At 39.6% G+C, this 21890-nt stretch overlaps 1 protein-coding gene across 1 annotated transcript in view; it reads left to right on the forward strand.

Moving 5' to 3' along the window:
* The first annotated feature begins 4719 nt into the window (after nt 1-4719).
* Nucleotides 4720-21890, forward strand: part of LOC137436602 (potassium voltage-gated channel subfamily KQT member 4-like) — a 281048-nt gene continuing 263877 nt past the window's right edge. The window contains exon 1 of the mRNA XM_068130541.2: nt 4720-5577. Coding sequence (XP_067986642.1) covers nt 5216-5577 — 362 coding nt within the window. The 5' untranslated portion in view covers nt 4720-5215. The remainder of the gene's footprint in view (nt 5578-21890) is intronic.

Below are 21890 nucleotides of genomic sequence, written 5' to 3' on the forward strand. Positions count from 1 at the left end.
TCCTTCCCCCTCTCTCCCCATCTTGTCTACCGCTCCCCTTATTTTTTGTGTTTTATGTGTCGGTTTGACTTTTTGTGTGATTAATGTCAGCTCTTTCACGAGCCTCGATCTTGTATACAAAAAAAAAAAAAACTTGGACAATCGGATTGAACGATTTATTATGAAATATGACGGTTATATTGAAGTCTAAAAATTTGAACCTACCGAATAAATACTTTATTAACTGGAAGGGCGCTTGGTGGAGCGCATACCTCTGCCAGGCTGAACAGTTTACGTTTTGTATCCCACTGATAGGCCGGATGTAGATCCAGATTTATCCAAAATCTAATTGGCGTGTTCCTGTCACCGAACCAACTCATCCACCTAGTTTTGTCATTATCCGTCCACTACCTTTTGGGATATCGTGCTTTATTTTGCTTTTGGCCTAATCTTTCAATTGTGAAGAATCGCTTAAAAATTAAATAATTCTCGTATCCCGATTTTCACCAAAATCGAATCGATTCGTACTCATGACACACCCAACCTGTCCACCAAGTTTCGTCCGGATCCGTGCACAACTCTTTCAGACATCATGCTCGCAGCCAAGCAGACAGAAGTGAAACATAACGTGCATCCACCTTCGATGGCGGAGGTAATTACGCTTTCAGGTACCATTTATAATAGTTCGTTTCTATCACGTGTACATCGAAAGTTTTAAAAGTTCGAAGTTTCACCAGGTTCGAAGTTACGGACACCCTGTATTTCATATCACGCTCTTGTGTCTTCAAAAGGAGAAATAATTCCCCAGAAGAAATGATGAAAATTGTAATTTATCTACAATCTATCTATAGCTCTCTTCCATTTTCTACTTTTAAAGATGATTTGCAGAATTCGAGACTTGATTGGAATTTATAGTTCGTTCGTTTTTTGGGGGTTTGTCCCCCTCCCCCCTCTTCACTACTGAGTGTGAATATTAAGTGAGGTTCATTAATGTCCTGATTGTTTTTCCATTTAATCGAAGGCCGAATCCCTGATTTAGATCGAAAATTCCCAGATTAATGATGCCCGACGTATCGGTTTGGTTTACCTGTTTCTAAATTTGATGTTTTCCGCTTTCCGTGTAATTCATCCATTGTTTATAGTTTTGTGAAACTAATTTTTCTCCCTGGGGTTTCTTTGACTCATCCATTGTCACATGGGGGTGCGCTTTGCAGCTCGTCACCTCAATTAGGTTGAAAAGGTCGGTTGCTAAATTGGGTGCCCTGGGTAGGAGGTTGTTGCGACTAAGTCGCAGCCAGGTGGACCGTTTACTGCGATGGACAAGACGGTACTCGAGGAATTCAAAGACCCACAACTCTCAACAACCTTGATTTATAAATCGGTGGTAAATACTGCAGGTGGAAATGGAACGTTGTTGGCGATCGATTGTTGGACTGGCACATTCGGGGGAAGAATTGGGTGAGCGTGCAGGTGATAACTCACCTCTTTCTCGTGAAAGGTTGAGGATCTTCAACGTGCACCGACTAATGCTTGGAGATGGGACGTACAGCTTTACGTCCGTCCGAAGGAAGACACACGACGATGCATCACCTTGTCTATAAAACACCAAGATGGCAGTTTATACCTGGGTCGGGATTCGAACCCAGGCTGGGAAACTCGGAGGCAGGTGTGCATACCTCGAAGAGGCTAATCTATCCTGCCAGCCAACTTTTAATAACAAGGGACTTTGGCGGAGGATGAGGACATTTGGTCCACTATGCCTGTGCTGCACCAACATCAAGTAACCGATAAGTCCTGCATTTGTGGCTACACCCCTCTATCTCCAATGGTAAATTTAACTCCAATTTAAACCAATATACTCTTTCTTCTGCCACTACCTTATGACGGAGACCATATTCCATGCACAACTACTCTAACTGAAAGATCCTCCCCCTGCCTTACTGTCCCAACTTGTCCTATCACTGTCTATTGTGCTGAAAGACTCTTCTCCACTCTTATTCCCTTCATTATCTCTAACATCTCTATCAAATCCCCTTATAATCACTTCCTTAATTGTATTAAATGTATATAGTCCTTTCTGCTTCCAATCCGGAGGAGACGTCAAGCTGACTATCCTATCTGCTGTCATCTGTTAAAGATCCGATGACACCTTTCAAAAAGGGAAGGCCACTGCGTGCACACGTCCCTTTGTCAAATTTGACATTCCCGTCTCGCTCGAAGACACTTCGGCGTCACAAGAGAGCGCAGAGCATTAAATAGTAATAACAACTAGAACGGTACTCGGTAGAGCACATACCTCCGCCAGGTTGAACAGGTTACGTTTTGTATCCCACTGATAAACCGGATCTGGATTCGGACCTGAACCAAAATTGAATCTGCTTGTTGTTGTCGCCTAAACAACTCATCCACCAAATTTTGTTATAACTCATCCATAACTTTTTCAGATATCCTACTTACAGGTAGGTAGGTAGGTGTGAAAACACAACCTCCGTCCACATTCGGTGGCGAAGGTTAAAAAAAAAAACACGAGTCCTTTTACAAGGAACCTGGACGGAGGTGGACGCCATTACCATCAGGGTCGGCCCCACAAAGCCTGCTCCATCCTTTTTAAATCAGCAGGTAGCCTACCTTTGGTACGACTCGCCAGGGGTTTGAACCACCGACCTCTCAGACTCATGTATAGTAAATAAGCAGGTGCAATGTGATGCACGGTGTACGGTCATATTCCCCCCCTGTCAATGTCCCCCCCCGCCCCCCCTGTCATATTCCCCCCCTGTCATATTCCCCCCCTGGACATATTCCCCCCCTCTGACATATTGCCCCCCCCCCTAGATATAAAATGGGTTAACAAAACCTAGGGGGTTAGGGTTAGGTTAGGTTAGGTGGTAAAGTTTCAGGGTTAGGGTTAGTAAACTAAAAAGTTGTAATCCACACATCTCCAGTGCACCAGTACCCGTGAAAATTATCCGTTTTAAATCAGACCTATATCAACCAATTTATCCCCGCTAGTTAGTTATAGTCTATTCAACTTCTAAATGCCCCTCAAAGAAAACGAATATAATGCGATAAATTTACTGGTGGTAAAGTTTCATATATGCGAGGGGGAATATGACAGGGGGGGGGGGGGGGAATATGTCAGGGGGGGGAATGTGTCCGGGGAGGGAATATGTCCAGGGGGGAATATGACAGGGGGATGGGGGGATTGACAGGGGTGGGGGGAAATGTCCTACACCCGTGATGCACACCTGGAGTTGCTGCGACTCACCAGGGCCACGAATGAATGATCCAGTGCTCAATGGACCCCTAGCGTGATCTGCAGCTGCTTTGGTTGTTGATTAGAGGTCTTGAACCTGCTATGGTACTCAGGAGTAACAACTTACCAATGGATCGATTAATTATATCGATACATGAATAGCCGCACCTGCGACCACTGCAGCTTGTCATTGTGATCGAGTTTGTTTTGTCTGTCTGTCCCAGTCCGTCTGTCTATCTACATTAATGTGGACCTGTTCGTGTCAACAAGGAAATTTGACGCATGAGGAGGCCATCCGACCATGCCTGCGCTACACCCACATCACATTAAATAAACAAGAAAGAGCAATCAGAGATTGCAAACCCTCGTCAGAATGTATTTTCAGTGGTTTTAAAGGCTTTTGTGCTAAAACTAATATGGCGGCCGAACCACGTAACCCATAACGTCATTATGTTTTTTTCAAAACTAATTTATTCCTAGATTATGCTCAAGAAATTTCATCTTGATCGGATGAAGTTTTGTACTTGTCAAATTATGACGACATGATAGAGGCACCTATGACATCATCATTAACATATTTTATTCCACATGGAGAGTTCTTCACAATGAGCCATGTCAATTTTTTCTGTGCAGTGCTTTCGGAGATATAGAGGTGCAAATGTTTTCGGTTTTTTCAAGATGGCGGCCGAACCACGTGACCTATGACGTCATCATTATTTTTTTTCTCCACCAATTTATGCCTACATGACGCTCAAGAAATTTCATCTTGATAGGATGAAGTTTTGTACTTGTCGAATTATGACATCATAATGGAGGCACCCATGATATCATCATTAACATATTTTATTCCCCATGGAGAGTTCTTTACAATGAGCCATGTCTCAATTTTTCTTATGCAGCGCTTTCAGAGATATCAAGGTGCAACGTTTTTTGGTTTTTCCAAGATGGCGGCCGAACCACGTTACCTATGACGTCATAATTATCATTAGAAAATTCTACAGGTGGAGTTGCACCTGTGGTGAAAATTTCCTGTCAATCGGACCAATGGTTGCAGAGAAAATCATATTTATCCTGCGCGGACAAACAGGCAGACAGACAAACAAACGGACTCAAATGCAAAACCCTCTTCCTCAGGCGAGGGTAATTTTTGTGGGAAGAAGAAGAGGACGTATGAGAAAATGGCGGGACTGATAAGTGTGATATATGTCCAATATCCCTGAGAATTTGAATTTTGGGAAAAAGTATTAATTTAATTAATCAATTAATTAATTAGTTCGTTTCGGTTATCGTGTGTTCTGACGAATCCAGACAATGAAGGGGTCTTGCTCTTTATTTGAGATTACTCAAGATCCGATACTTGTAACTTAAACATGAAGTTCGACCTTCGGAACCCCCACAATTGAAGATGTTTTACTTTGATATGAAACTTGAACCGAAGTGTGAGTGTTACTTACATCTTTGTTTATAGAACTATGGAGAGCGGGAGAAAGGGTACACCGCAGGTACTAGACCCCCACCATGGTCCCTCCCTGTAACCCCCACCATCTATGTTCTAAAGTTCCTTACCCTTAATTACCCCTCAACTCCACCTCTCCGTTATTCTCTTACATGGTCTTTCTTCCTCTGTCCCCACCCCTCCCCCTGGTCCTCCTGTCTCTCCTCCCCCACGACTCTCACCGAGTGAGCTATGGGTGTTCCACGAGGGGCTCCAGTGAAGCGTCAGAGTGAAACCGAGGGGAGGAGGAGAGACCTCGTAGCCCAGCCCGCTGTGCATGTGCGACCGGTGAGCGATCTCCAGACACTAGATCTCCGCACGCAAAGCGCAAAACGACCGTTCCCGTCGCATGCGACTCCGTCTGTCGTCGCTCGATCTCGCGTCCGCGATCCATGTCGAACTCGTCGTTAAGTTAAAGCGCGAGGAGCGCGGCGATCGGCCCGAGTGCCGCGGCCCCCGGGAAGGGCTATGGCAAACCCGACCGACCGATGCACCGGTCGCACAGGTCCGACAAGGAGCACCTTTGGGAGGAGGACGTACACGTGGGAAACGAGTCGAGGCTCCCCGAGAAACTGGTGCTGAGACCTCGTGTCGAGGTCATGGCCGCAAATGCCGTCGGGGCGACACCCCGGGGACTCGTGATGACGCCGTTGCCTGGCGCGCCGCGACCTCGGGACACCGTGGGCATTATGGATCCCGATCCGCAATCGTGGCGACTCAGTTTGCTGGGGAAGACCTCTGGGTCCGGCCGCTCGGGCCGACGGAGCGCGCGCTACCGTCGCTTCCAGAACAACTTTTACAACGTGCTGGAGAGACCGCGGGGCTGGGCGCTCACCTACCACGTCATGCTGTGAGTACCGCTCTCGATACCTCTTGATGAAACAATATGAATGCCAAGGAAATAATTTTGCCTTTTTTCCGAGCTCCACGGTTTGTGTTTGGAATCTGCATGGACCATAGAGGGAAGTAGAGAGAAGTGGAATACTTTGATGGATATTCCGTTGTGACGCTCTCAGTGGTCAAAGGACACAAGAAACCAATCATTGGTCCAAAGATGGTCACGCATCACGGGCAATGTTCCACTCTAGTCTATAAATGACACTGACGAACTGATGGACCACGATTTGTGATACAGGACGAACTGATGGACCACGATTTGTGATACGGGACGAACTTATGGATCACGATTTGTGTGACAGGACGAACTGATGGACAACGATTTGTGATACAGGACGAACTTATGGACCACGATTTGTGATACAGGACGAACTTATGGACCACGATTTGTGATGCAGGACAAACTGATGGACCACAATTTGTGATACAGGACAAACTGGTGGACCACAATTTGTGATATAGGACGAACTGATAGACCACAGTTTGTGATACAGGACGAACTGATGGACCACAATTTGTGATACAGGACGAACTGATGGACCACAATTTGTGATACAGGACAAACGGATGGACCACGATTTGTGACACAGGACGAACTGATGGACCACAATTTGTGATACAGGACGAACTGATGGACCACAATTTGTGATATAGGACGAACTGATGGACCACAATTTGTGATACAGGACGAACTGATGGACCACAATTTGTGATACAGGACGAACTGATGGACCACAATTTGTGATACAGGACGAACTGATGGACCACAATTTGTGATACAGGACGAACTGATGGACCACAATTTGTGATACAGGACAAACGGATGGACCACGATTTGTGACACAGGACGAACTGTTGGCCACGATTTGTGATACAGGACAAACTGATGGACCACGATTTGTGATACAGGACGAACTTATGGACCACGATTTGTGATACAGGACGAACTGATGGACCACAATTTGTGATACAGGACAAACGGATGGACCACGATTTGTGACACAGGACGAACTGTTGGCCACGATTTGTGATACAGGACAAACTGATGGACCACGATTTGTGATACAGGACGAACTTATTGACCACGATTTGTGATACAGGACGAACTGATGGACCACGATTTGTGATTCAGGACAAACTGATGGACCACGATTTGTGATACAGGACGAACTTATGGACCACGATTTGTGATACAGGACAAACTTATGGACCACAATTTGTGATACAGGACGAACTTATTGACCACGATTAGTGATACAGGACGAACTGATGGACCACAATTTGTGATACAGGACAAACTGATGGACCACAATTTGTGATACAGGACGAACTGATGGACCACAATTTGTGATACAGGACGAACTGATTGACCACGATTAGTGATACAGGACGAACTGATGGACCACAATTTGTGATACAGGACGAACTGATTGACCACGATTAGTGATACAGGACGAACTGATGGACCACAATTTGTGATACAGGACGAACTGATTGACCACGATTAGTGATACAGGACGAACTGATGGACCACAATTTGTGATACAGGACGAACTTATTGACCACGATTTGTGATACAGGACGAACTTATTGACCACGATTAGTGATACAGGACGAACTGATGGACCACAATTTGTGATACAGGACGAACTTATTGACCACGATTTGTGATACAGGACGAACTGATGGACCACGATATGTGATACAGGACGAACTGATGGACCACGATTAGTGATACAGGACGAACTGATGGACCACGATATAAGGAAGGGCAACGGGGGATCTTTAACGTGCACCAACTAATCCCGGAAAATGGGACACCCAGTGTTAATGTCCATCGGCATACACATTGATGAATCACCCTCCAGGTTAAACAAACGCCGGGATGAGAGTTTATACCTGGGTCGGGATTCATACTCAGGCTAGACAACTTAGCAGCAAGTGTGCACACCTCTACTCTCGGACATGCTGATATTGATATATATATCCACCGATCCACCGATTGATATATATATCCAACACTCCACCGATCTGGGCTTTATGGCAGAGTGGCCAGACAGAAGCCAAACAGTTCAATCTAGGTTTCATCACACCACAGAATCTTGTTTCTCACAGTCTGAGAGTCCTTTAGGTGCTTTTTCTCAAACTCCAAGCGGGCTTTCATGTGTCTTTCACTGAGGAGAGGCTTCCGTCTGGCCACTCTGCCATAAAGCCCAGATCGGTGGAGTGTTGCAGTGATGGTTGTCCTTCTGGAGGTTTCTCCCATCTCCACACAGGATCTCTGGAGCTCAGCCAGAGTGACCATCGGGTTCTTGGTCACCTCTCTTACCAAGGCTCTTCTCCCCCGATTGCTCAGTTTGGCCGGGTGGCCAGCTCGAGGAAGAGTCCTGGTTGTTCCAAACTTCTTCCATTTAAGAATTATGGAGGCCACTGTGCTCTTGGGAACCTTCAATGCAGCAGAGATTTTTTGTCGGCTTCCCCAGATCTGTGCCTCGACACAATCCTGTCTCTGAGCTCTGCATGCAGTTCCTTCGACCTCATGGCTTGGTTTTTGCTCTGATATGCATTGTCAGCTGTGAGACGTTATATAGACAGGTGTGTGCCTTTCCAAATAATGTCCAATCAATTGAATTTACCACAGGTGGACTCCAGTCAAGGTGTAGAAACATCTCAAAGATGATCAAGAGAAATGGGAGGCACCTGAGCTAAATTTCAAGTGTCATAGCAAAGGGTCTGAATACTTATGTCAATGTGATATTTCAGTTTTTTCTTTTTAATAAATTTGCAAAACTTTCTAAAATCCTGGTTTCTCTTTGTCATTATGGGGTATTGAGTGTAGATTGATGAGGGAAAAAATGAATTTAAACGATTTCAGCATAAGGCTGCAACATAACAAAATGGGAAAAAAGTGAAGGGGTCTGAATACTTTCTGAATGCACTGTACATATCACCATAACTGTAAAAGTGACAATTCATGAAGGGGTATGGCCTGTATATATATTCCATCACAGATGTCTTGCTCCAGCTCCACTGGAGGGAATCCACTCTGCACTGATGACGATCAGTGAGCCATAAATGCACCCTTTGATTTAATCATCTGCTAGGAAGAGAGACAGGGGTGGGGGATCTTGTTAAAATAATCGCACCAGTGTCCGACGGAAGCGGGTTCAGTTTGGCATTTTAAGTATGAAATAGGCAAAGCCGAGAAACGAACGAAACCCTTTATATTAGAATTACCCTTTAGAACACTTTAGAACTCTGCTCAACAATTACCCTTTAGATTTAGAATTACTCTTTTGAATTAACCCTTAGAATTACCATTTATAATTACCCGTTAGAACCCTTTAGAATTACCCTTTAGAACCACTTCGAATTACCCGTTAGAATTACCCTTTAGAACCCACTAGAATTACCCGTTAGAACACTTTAGAACTCTGCTCTAGAAATACCCTTTAGAATTAGAATTACTCTTTAGAATTACTCTTTAGAATTACCCTTTAGAATTACCCTTTAGAATTACCCTTTAGAACACTTTAGAATTACCCTTCAGAATTACCCTTTAGAACACTTTAGAATTACCCTTTAGAATTACCCTTTGGAACACTTTAGAATTACCCTTCAGAATTACCCTTTGGAACACTTTAGAACTATGCTCTACAATTACCCTTTAGAATTACCCTTTAGAACACTTTAGAATTACCCTTTAGAACACTTTAGAATTACCCTTTATAACACTTTAGAACTATGCTCTACAATTACCCTTTAGAATTACCTTTTAAAATGACCCTTTATAACACTTTAGAACTATGCTCTACAATTACCCTTTAGAATTACCTTTTAAAATGACCCTTTATAACACTTTAGAACTATGCTCTACAATTACCCTTTAGAATTACCCTTTAGAATTCCCCTTTAGAATTACTCTTTTTTTTTTTTTTGTATACAAGATCGAGGCTCGTGTAAGAGCTAACATTAATCACAAAAAGAGAAACTGACACATAAAACATGATAAAGGGGGCGGGAGACAAGATAGGGAGAGAGAGGGAAGCACACAAGTACAACATTTGAGAACAGGGACATCGGGAGATCTGTGGGAGGGGGAGGGCTTAGGGGGAGGGGGCATGGGAAGGGGGTGGTAGATGTATAAAACACATGGACACTGCTAGGACGTCTTTAGAACCATTTCGAATTACACTTTCGAATTGCACTTTAGAACTCTTTAGAATTACACTTTAGAACACTTTGGAACTCTGCTCTACAATTACCCTTTATAATTAACCTTTAACACACTTTAGAACTATGCTCTTCAATTACCCTTGAGAATTACCCTTTAGAACACTTTAGAACTCTGTCTACAATTACCCTTTATAATTACCCCTTAGAATTGCCCCTTAGAATTACCCCTTAGAATTACCCCTTAGAATTACCCCTTAGAATCACCCTTTAGAATTACCCTTTAGAATTACCCTTTAGAATTACCCTTTAGAACCCCTCAGAATTACACTTTAGAACAGTTTGGAACTCTGCTCTACAATTACCCTTTATAATTACACTTTGGAACACTCCAGAACTCTGCTCTACAATTACCCTTTAGAATTACACTTTAGAACACTCCAGAACTCTGCTCTACAATCACCCTTTAGAATTACACTTTAGAACACTCCAGAACTCTGCTCTACAATTACCCTTTAGAATTACACTTTGGAACACTCCAGAACTCTGCTCTACAATTACCCTTTAGAATTACACTTTAGAACACTCCAGAACTCTGCTCTACAATTACCCTTTAGAATTACACTTTAGAACACTCCAGAACTCTGCTCTACAATTACCCTTTAGAATTACACTTTAGAACACTCCAGAACTCTGCTCTACAATCACCCTTTAGAATTACACTTTGGAACACTCCAGAACTCTGCTCTACAATTACCCTTTAGAATTACACTTTAGAACACTCCAGAACTCTGCTCTACAATTACCCTTTAGAATTACACTTTAGAACACTCCAGAACTCTGCTCTACAATTACCCTTTAGAATTACACTTTAGAACACTCCAGAACTCTGCTCTACAATTACCCTTTAGAATTACACTTTAGAACACTCCAGAACTCTGCTCTACAATTACCCTTTAGAATTACACTTTAGAACACTCCAGAACTCTGCTCTACAATTACCCTTTAGAATTACACTTTAGAACACTCCAGAACTCTGCTCTACAATCACCCTTTAGAATTACACTTTGGAACACTCCAGAACTCTGCTCTACAATTACCCTTTAGAATTACACTTTAGAACACTCCAGAACTCTGCTCTACAATCACCCTTTACAATTACACTTTAGAACACTCCAGAACTCTGCTCTACAATTACCCTTTAGAATTACACTTTAGAACACTCCAGAACTCTGCTCTACAATTACCCTTTAGAATTACACTTTAGAACACTCCAGAACTCTGCTCTACAATCACCCTTTAGAATTACACTTTAGAACACTCCAGAACTCTGCTCTACAATCACCCTTTAGAATTACACTTTAGAACACTCCAGAACTCTGCTCTACAATCACCCTTTAGAATTACACTTTAGAACACTCCAAAACTCTGCTCTACAATTACCCTTTAGAATTACACTTTAGAACACTCCAGAACTCTGCTCTACAATCACCCTTTAGAATTACACTTTAGAACACTCCAGAACTCTGCTCTACAATCACCCTTTAGAATTACACTTTAGAACACTCCAGAACTCTGCTCTACAATTACCCTTTAGAATTACACTTTAGAACACTCCAGAACTCTGCTCTACAATTACCCTTTAGAATCACACTTTAGAACACTCCAGAACTCTGCTCTACAATCACCCTTTAGAATTACACTTTAGAACACTCCAGAACTCTGCTCTACAATCACCCTTTAGAATTACACTTTAGAACACTCCAGAACTCTGCTCTACAATCACCCTTTAGAATTACACTTTAGAACACTCCAGAACTCTGCTCTACAATTACCCTTTAGAATTACACTTTAGAACACTCCAGAACTCTGCTCTACAATTACCCTTTATAATTACACTTTAGAACACTCCAGAACTCTGCTCTACAATTACCCTTTAGAATTACACTTTAGAACACTCCAGAACTCTGCTCTACAATCACCCTTTAGAATTACACTTTAGAACACTCCAGAACTCTGCTCTACAATCACCCTTTAGAATTACACTTTAGAACACTCCAGAACTCTGCTCTACAATTACCCTTTATAATTACACTTTAGAACACTCCAGAACTCTGCTCTACAATTACCCTTTAGAATTACACTTTAGAACACTCCAGAACTCTGCTCTACAATCACCCTTTAGAATTACACTTTAGAACACTCCAGAACTCTGCTCTACAATCACCCTTTAGAATTACACTTTAGAACACTCCAGAACTCTGCTCTACAATCACCCTTTAGAATTACACTTTAGAACACTCCAAAACTCTGCTCTACAATTACCCTTTAGAATTACACTTTAGAACACTCCAGAACTCTGCTCTACAATCACCCTTTAGAATTACACTTTAGAACACTCCAGAACTCTGCTCTACAATCACCCTTTAGAATTACACTTTAGAACACTCCAGAACTCTGCTCTACAATCACCCTTTAGAATTACACTTTAGAACACTCCAAAACTCTGCTCTACAATTACCCTTTAGAATTACACTTTAGAACACTCCAGAACTCTGCACTACAATCACCCTTTAGAATTACACTTTAGAACACTCCAGAACTCTGCTCTACAATTACCCTTTAGAATTACACTTTAGAACACTCCAGAACTCTGCTCTACAATTACCCTTTAGAATCACACTTTAGAACACTCCAGAACTCTGCTCTACAATCACCCTTTAGAATTACACTTTAGAACACTCCAGAACTCTGCTCTACAATCACCCTTTAGAATTACACTTTAGAACACTCCAGAACTCTGCTCTACAATTACCCTTTAGAATTACACTTTAGAACACTCCAGAACTCTGCTCTACAATTACCCTTTAGAATTACACTTTAGAACACTCCAGAACTCTGCTCTACAATCACCCTTTAGAATTACACTTTAGAACACTCCAGAACTCTGCTCTACAATCACCCTTTAGAATTACACTTTAGAACACTCCAGAACTCTGCTCTACAATCACCCTTTAGAATTACACTTTAGAACACTCCAGAACTCTGCTCTACAATCACCCTTTAGAATTACACTTTAGAACACTCCAGAACTCTGCTCGACAATTACCCTTTAGAATTACACTTTAGAACACTCCAGAACTCTGCTCGACAATTACCCTTTAGAATTACACTTTAGAACACTCCAGAACTCTGCTCTACAATTACCCTTTAGAATTACACTTTAGAACCCTTTCGAGTTACCCTTTAGAACCATCTAGAACTGCACTTTAGAACCATTTAGAAATGCCCTTTCGAACCCCTTTGAAAAATACCTTCTAAAGTCTATAGTATGTGATGTAGGCCGACTGATACTGTGGGTATCACCGCAGCAGTTAACACTACGTTTTGCATTGAGTGGTTCGATGTCTTAAAACAGACTACAACCAAAGCCAGAAGCCCTACTTTAATTAACTGCCAAATGTTGGCATTGTCTGATCCGGGTGCTCTTCAGGGGCCACATTTATCACCTGTCCTTGGCTATGCCACATACACTTGTGATGGATATCGTTTAACTATTTACCTTTGTTATGTATTTTTGTTTTGTTCATATTTGTTCATTGTGCATTCCCTATGTATGTTTGCACACCGAAAGCTGATATGTGCCTGCTGGATTGACAAAAAGGCACGTTGTACCTACGCTACATTTTGTTGTTAACAGGTGCTCTCAGTCAGCGGCAAAAGCAGATGTGAAATTGTAAGCATGGGATATCTTTCCAGAAACCATCCTGTGCTTGGATTTCACGATCTTTGGAATGTGATTTTGCTTTGCCAATGGGAAAGAATCCAGCTTTTAATGCCGCTAATGTTTCAGACATGGGTTTGTAAACATCCTCAAATCCATTTGATGTAATGACGATTGGAATATGGCTTCTAGCATGACATACCTAAGAGGAGAGAGGTGTGTGTAATGCAGTCCGCATGCTTGGCTCTACAAAGTTTGCATTAACACTATACTCTTAGACAGCTGTTTAAATAATGACTCAAACACTGCAAGTTCATCATCTACATTACACCTGTACTTTTAGTCGACATTAGGTGAAAAAGATCGTAAAAACAACTTCCCTCCAGGACTTCATGGCAGTTGTTCACCACCATCTCAGGTCATCCCACCATCCATACCCATGATATTTTGTGCACTCATTTTCCCCTCCCCAAGCCCACCTGTTTCTGTGTCTAGCTTATTCATGCCCTTTGTTCTCCTCTTGCTCTCATTCCTCCCAAAATCCCTTATTTCTCCAATTCTCCCTCTATTTTGCCCTCTATCCTGCTGTTTGTGTCCCACCCTCTTTCCACTGTTCTTTTCATTGTGTTACATTCTGAACCGTTCTCTGTTGTCTCTCCACGAGCCTCGACTCAGTACACAAGAAACTCCAATTGATAAATTTCACATGATGCTGGCTTGCCCGGAAGCATGTGTGCACAGTGGATGATGATGTCATATCAGAGGTAATGCAAAAGGCAAACTTGTTGATACAAGACCAAAGTCAGAAACACACCAACAATTGTTATCCTCATGCGCTTTGACAAAAACCGGAGTCGGGGGATGGGGGGGTGGGGTGTGTGAGAGCAATGCCTTTTTAGCCCCACACTCTGGGGCAGTGTCAAAAGGTCAAATAACGCAAAAAGGAATTATGGGCACATTTTATAACATTTTTAAATTACACTTTATATGCAATCAACATTGCGAGACGTTTGACATGTGTAACGATTTTTGGGATTTGACCCCCCAGTTCATTCTCAAGGGGGAGGGGATTTAGTGTCACACAGGTCAAAACGGGAATTTATTTGAACTCAAAATTTGACAAGTACAGATACATTCAAAGTACTCCGCCCCGATACCAAATAATTAAATATCCCACAGCGCGGCATTGACGGGGCTCCTCCGGCGCCCGGCAATACCACAGTGCAGCTCATAGAGAGTGCATTGGGAGGGAGAGGTCTACAATAATTGATTGATTAATTGCATAATTAAAATCAATAAAAGATTATCTTAAAATATTTTCTTAATCAATTGGCTAATGGCACAACTAAACCACTTGTGCTTCATCCGAAGATGTATCTTTTAGAAATTTTAATTAAAGAAGTCATTAATAAAAAATTAAATAATTAATTGATTCACCAATAAATAATTAATCGATTAAATGATTAATCAATAAATCAAAAATATCCTTTATGGCCACATCACCTGGTCACTGTCATGTCCAAATATTAGCTTCCTAGCTCAAAAAGTGCCTGAGATATTGCCCAGATGAGAAAGAAAATAATACATTATTAATAATGAAAATAACTAAATAATAATCATAAAAAAATTAAATAGTTAATCAATTGGCTTATAGAATACGTAAACCACCACCATTTCATTCCCGAATCTGTAACTTTTTAAAAAATAATTAATTAAGTCATTCATGGAATAATGAAATAATTAATCGATTAACTAATTGATCAATAAATTAAAAAAAAACCCTTTACAGCCAGATCACTTGGTCATTGTCATGTCCAAATATCAGCTTCCTACCTCAAAAGGTGCCTGAGATATTGCCCAGATGAGGAATAAAATAAATAAATAATTAATAATGAAGATAAATAAATAATAATCAGAAAAAAATTAAATAATTAATCAATTCGCTCAAAGAACACATAAACCACCACCATTTAATCAGAATCTGTAACTTAAAAAAAAAAATTAGTCATTAATCGAATAATTAAATAATTAATCGATTAATTGATTAATTGATTAATCAATAAATCAAAAATAGCCTTTGCAGCCAAATCACTTGGTAATTGGCATGTCCAAATATCAGCTTCCTAACTCAAAAGGTGCCTGAGATAATGGCCAGAAGAGAAAGGAAATGTTTAAGTACTTAATTAATCGCTAATAATTAAATAACTCATCAATTAATTGATTAATCAAAAAAACAAAAAATACCGTTTTTGACAAAGTACTTGCTCACTATTGTGCTGAAATTTCAGCTTCCGGGTTCAAAGGATGGCTGCGATATCGCCCGGACAAAAAACAATCAATCAAACAAACAACCAGACTGAAAACTGAGTACTCCCTTTCAGCGTGCATCATTGCCGAGCCCCCTTCGGTGCCCGGAAATGACGTTATGCAGCACCTGGAGATGGCAAAGGAAAGGAGTGGTGTACAAAAATTACCATCACTGATTTACTTCTTCTTCTTCCTCCTCTTCTTCTTCTTCTTCCTCATATATATTTGTATGTAGCACATGCCTGTAGGTATCACCATTTGCTGTGGGCGCAGCTGTCCCGCTGATGCCGTCCCCTCTGAGTTAGAGTAGTAATTATTGTACACCGCACCTTTCCAATGCCATCTCCAAGCACTGCAAAACGTCATTGCGGGGCACCGAAGGGGGCTCGGCAGTGAAGCACGCTGAAAGGGAGTACTCAGTTTTCACTCTGGTTGTTGTACACCGCACCTTTCCTATGCCATCTCCAGGCATTGCAAATCGTCATTGCTGGGCACCAAAGGGGGCTTGGCAGTGACGCACGCTGAAAGGAAGTACTCAGTTTTCACTCTCGTTGTTTGTTGTACACCGCTCCTTTCCTATGCCATCTCCAGGCATTGCAAATCGTCATTGCCGGGCACCAAAGGGGGCTCGGCAGTGACGCACGCTGAAAGAGAGTACTCAGTTTTCACTCTGGTTTCTTTCTTGTTGTACACCGCTCCTTTCCTATACCATCTCCAGGCATTGCAAATCGTCATTGCCGGGCACCAAAGGGGGCTCGGCAGTGACGCACGCTGAAAGAGAGTACTCAGTTTTCACTCTGGTTTCTTTCTTGTTGTACACCGCTCCTTTCCTATGCCATCTCCAGGCATTGCAAATCGTCATTGCCGGGCACCAAAGGGGGCTCGGCAGTGACGCACGCTGAAAGAGAGTACTCAGTTTTCACTCTGGTTTCTTGTTTTCTTGTTTGTTTGTCCGGGCGATATCTCAGCCATTCTTTGAGCTAGGAAGCTGAAATTTCGGCACAGTAGTGAGCAAGTCCTTTGTCAAAAACGGTATTTTTTGTTTTTTGATTAATCAATTAATTGATGAGTTATTTAATTATTAGCGATTAATTAAGTACTTATTTAAATAATTAAATTTCATTTCTCTTCGTACCATTAACTCAGGCACCTTTTGAGTTAGGAAGCTGATATTTGGACATGCCAATGACCAGGTGATTGTGCTGCAAAGGATATTTTTGATTTATTAATTAATCAATTAATCGATTAATTATTTAATTATTCGACTAATGACAAAAAAAAATTTTTTTTTTAAGTTACAGATTCTGATGAAATAGTGGTAGTTTATTTGTTCTCTGACCAAATTGATTAATAATTTAATTTTTTTATGATTATTATTTATTTATTTTCATTATTAATCATTTATTTATTTTCTTTCTCATTTGGCCAATATCTCAGGCACCTTTTGAGCTGGGAAGCTAATATTTGGACATGAGTGACCAAGTGATGTGGCTATCAAGGATATTTTTGATTTATTGATTAATCATTTCATCTATTAATTATTTATTGAGTAATCAATTAATTATTTAATTTTTTATAAATGACTTTTTTATTAAATTTCTAAAAGATACATCTTCGGATGACGCACTAGTGGTTTAGTTATGCGATTAGCCAATTGATTATGAAAATATTTTGTGATAATCCTTTATTGATTTTAATTATACAATTAATCAATCAATTAGTGTACACCTCTCCCTCCCAATGCAGCCTCAATGAGCTGCACTGCGGTATTGCCGGGCGCCGAAGGCGCCCCACCAATGCCGCGCTGCAGCATATTTAATTATTTGGCATGGGGCGGTGTACTTTGAATGTATGTGTACTTGTTTGTTTGTTTTCTTGTTTTCTTTCTTGTTTGTTTGTCCGGACGATATCTCAGCCATCCTTTGAGCTAGGAAGCTGAAATTTCGGCACAATAGTGAGCAAGTCCTTTGTCAAAAACGATATATATTTTTTTTGATTAATCAATAAATTGAGGAGTTATTTAATTATTAGCGATTAATTAAGTACTTATTTAATTAATCAAATTTCCTTTCTGACCATTAACTCAGGCACCTTTTGAGTTAGGAAGCTGACATTTGGACATGCCAATGACCAGGTGATTTGGCTGCAAAGGATATTTTTGATTTATTAATTAATCAATTAATCGATTAATTATTTAATTATTCGATTAATGACAAAAAATTGTTTTTTTTTTAAGTTACACATTCTGATGAAATAGTGGTAGTTTATGTGTTCTCTGACCAAATTGATTAATAATTTAATTTTTTTATGATTATTATTTATTTATTTTCATTATTAATCATTTATTTATTTTCTTTCTCATTTGGCCAATATCTCAGGCACCTTTTGAGCTGGGAAGCTAATATTTGGACATGAGTGACCAAGTGATGTGGCTATCAAGGATATTTTTGATTTATTGATTAATCATTTAATCGATTAATTATTTATTGATTAATCGATTAATTATTTATTGAGTAATCAATTAATTATTTTTTTTTTTATTAATGACTTATTTAATTAAATTTCTGAAAGATACATCTTCGGATGAAGCACTAGTGGTTTAGTTATGCTATTAGCTAATTGATTAAGAAAATATTTTGTGATAATTTTTTATTGATTTTAATTATACAATTAATCAATCAATTAGTGTACACCTCTCCCTCCCAATGCAGCCTCTATGAGCTGCACTGCGGTATTGCCGGGCGCCTGAGGCGCCCCGGTAATGCCGCGCTGTAGGATATTTAATTATTTGGCATGGGGGCGGTGTACTTTGAATGTATGTGTACTTGTTTGTTTTCTTTCTTGTTTTCTTGTACACCGCTCCTTTCCTATGCCATCTCCAGGCATTGCAAATCGTCATTGCTGGGCACCGAAGGGGGCTCGGCAGTGACGCGCGCTGAAAGAGAGTACTCAGTTTTCACTCTGGTTGTTTGTTTGTTTTCTTGTTTGTTTGTTTGTTTGTTTTCTTGTTTGTTTGTCCGGGCGATATCTCAGCCATCCTTTGAGCTAGGAAGCTGAAATTTCGGCACAATAGTGAGCAAGTCCTTTGTCAAAAACGGTATTTTTTTTTTTGATTAATCAATAAATTGAGGAGTTATTTAATTATTAGCGATTAATTAAGTACTTATTTAATTAATCAAATTTCCTTTCTCTTCTGACCATTAACTCAGGCACCTTTTGAGTTAGGAAGGTGATATTTGGACATGCCAATGACCAGGTGATTTGGCTGCAAAGGATATTTTTGATTTATTAATTAATCAAATAATCGATTAATTATTTAATTATTCGATTAATGAGAATTTTTTTTAATTTATTTAAAGTTACAGATTCTGATGAAATAGTGGTAGTTGATGTGTTCTCTGACCAAATTGATTAATAATTTAATTTTTTAATGATTATTATTTATTTATTTTCATTATTAATCATTTATTTATTTTCTTTCTCATTTGGCCAATATCTCAGGCACCTTTTGAGCTGGGAAGCTAATATTTGGACATGAGTGACCAAGTGATGTGGCTAGCAAGGATATTTTTGATTTATTGATTAATCATTTCATCTATTAATTATTTATTGATTAATCGATTAATTATTTATTGAGTAATCAATTAATTATTTAATTTTTTATAAATGACTTATTTAATTAAATTTCTAAAAGATACATCTTCGGATGAAGCACTAGTGGTTTAGTTATGCGATTAGCCAATTCATTATGAAAATATTTTGTGATAATCTTTTATTGCTTTTAATTATACAATTAATCAATCAATTAGTGTACACCTCTCCCTCCCAATGCAGCCTCAATGAGCTGCACTGCGGTATTGCCGGGCGCAAGAGGCGCCCCGGCAATGCCGCGCTGCAGCATATTTAATTATTTGGCATGGGGCGGTGTACTTTGAATGTATTTGTACTTGTTTCTTGTTTGTTTTCTTTCTTGTTTGTTTGTCCGGACGATATCTCAGCCATCCTTTGAGCTAGGAAGCTGAAATTTCGGCACAATAGTGAGCAAGTCCTTTTTCAAAAACGGTATTTTTTTTTGATTAATCAATTAATTGATGAGTTATTTAATTATTAGCGATTAATTAAGTACTTATTTAATTAATTAAATTTCATTTCTCTTCTGACCATTAACTCAGGCACCTTTTGAGTTAGGAAGCTGATATTTGGACATGCCAATGACCAGGTGATTTGGCTGCACAAGCTATTTTTGATTTATTAATTAAGCAATTAATCGATTTATTATTTAATTATTTTATTAATGACAATTTTTTTATTTTTTTTTAAGTTACAGATTCTGATGAAATGGTGGTGGTTTATGTGTTCTCTGACCGAATTGATTAATAATTAAAAAAAATTATGATTATTATTTATTTATTTTCATTATTAATTATTTATTTATCTTCTTTCTCATTTGGCCAATATCTCAGGCACCTTTTGAGCTCAGAAGCTAATATTTGGACATGAGTGACCAGGTTATGTGGCTATCAAGGATATTTTTGATTTATTGAATAATCAATTAATCAATGTATCAATTAATTATTTAATTATTCGATTCGTTACTAAAAAATTTTTTTTTCCCCCAGTTACAGATTCTGATGAAATGGTGGTGGTTTATGTGTTCTGTGACCGAATTGATTGATAATTTAATTTTTTAATGATTATTATTTATTTATTTTCATTATTAATCATTTATTTATTTTCTTTCTCATTTGGCCAATATCTCAGGCACCTTTTGAGCTGGGAAGCTAATATTTGGACATGACAGTGATCAAGTGATGTGGCTATCAAGGATATTTTTGATTAATTGATTAATCATTCAATCGATTCATTATTTATTGATTAATCGATGAATTACTTATTGATTAATCAATTAATTATTTAATTTTTTATTAATGACTTATTTGATTAAATTTCTAAAAGATACATCTTCGGATGAAGCACGAGTGGTTTTGTTATGGTATTAGCCAATTGATTAAGAAAATATTTTGTGATAATCTTTTATTGATTTTAATTATACAATTAATCAATCAATTAGTGTACACCTCTCCCTCCCAATGCAGCCTCTATGAGCTGCACTGCGGTATTGCCGGGCGCCAGAGGCGCCCCGGCAATGACGCGCTGTAGGATATTTAATTATTTGGCAAGGGGGCGGTGTACTTTGAATGTATGTGTACTTGTTGTACACCGCTCCTTTCCTATGCCATCTCCAGGCATTGCAAATCGTCATTGCCGGGCACCGAAGGGGGCTCGGCAGTGACGCACGCTGAAAGAGAGTACTCAGTTTTCACTCTGGTTTCTTGCTTTCTTTCTTTCTTTCTTGTTTGTTTGTCCGGGCGATATCTCAGCCATCCTTTGAGCTAGGAAGCTGAAATTTCGGCACAATAGTGAGCAAGTCCTTTGTCAAAAACGTTATTTTTTGTTTTTTGATTAATCAATTAATTGATGAGTTATTTAAATATTAGCGATTAATTAAGTACTTATTTAATTAATTAAATTTCCTTTCTCTTCTGACCATTAACTCAGGCACCTTTTGAGTTAGGAAGCTGATATTTGGACATGCCAATGACCAGGTGATTTGGCTGCAAAGGATATTTTTGATTTATTAATGAATCAATTAATCGATTAATTATTTAATTATTCGATTAATGACAAAAAAAATTTTTTTTTTTTAAGTTGCAGATTCTGATGAAATAGTGGTAGTTTATGTGTTCTCTGACCAAATTGATTAATAATTTAATTTTTTTATGATTATTATTTATTTATTTTCATTATTAATCATTTATTTATTTTCTTTCTCATTTGGCCAATATCTCAGGCACTTTTTGAGCTGGGAAGCTAATATTTGGACATGAGTGACCAAGTGATGTGGCTATTGTACACCGCTCCTTTCCTATGCCATCTCCAGGCATTGCAAATCATCATTGTCGGGCACCAAAGGGGGCTCGGCAGTGACGCACGCTGAAAGAGAGTACTCAGTTTTCACTCTGGTTTCTTGTTTTCTTGTTGTACACCGCTCCTTTCCTATG

Source organism: Myxine glutinosa, chromosome 11 (genome assembly GCF_964187855.1).
Source record: "Myxine glutinosa chromosome 11, kmMyxGlut1.1, whole genome shotgun sequence".
NCBI classification, from domain to species: Eukaryota; Metazoa; Chordata; class Myxini; order Myxiniformes; family Myxinidae; genus Myxine; species Myxine glutinosa.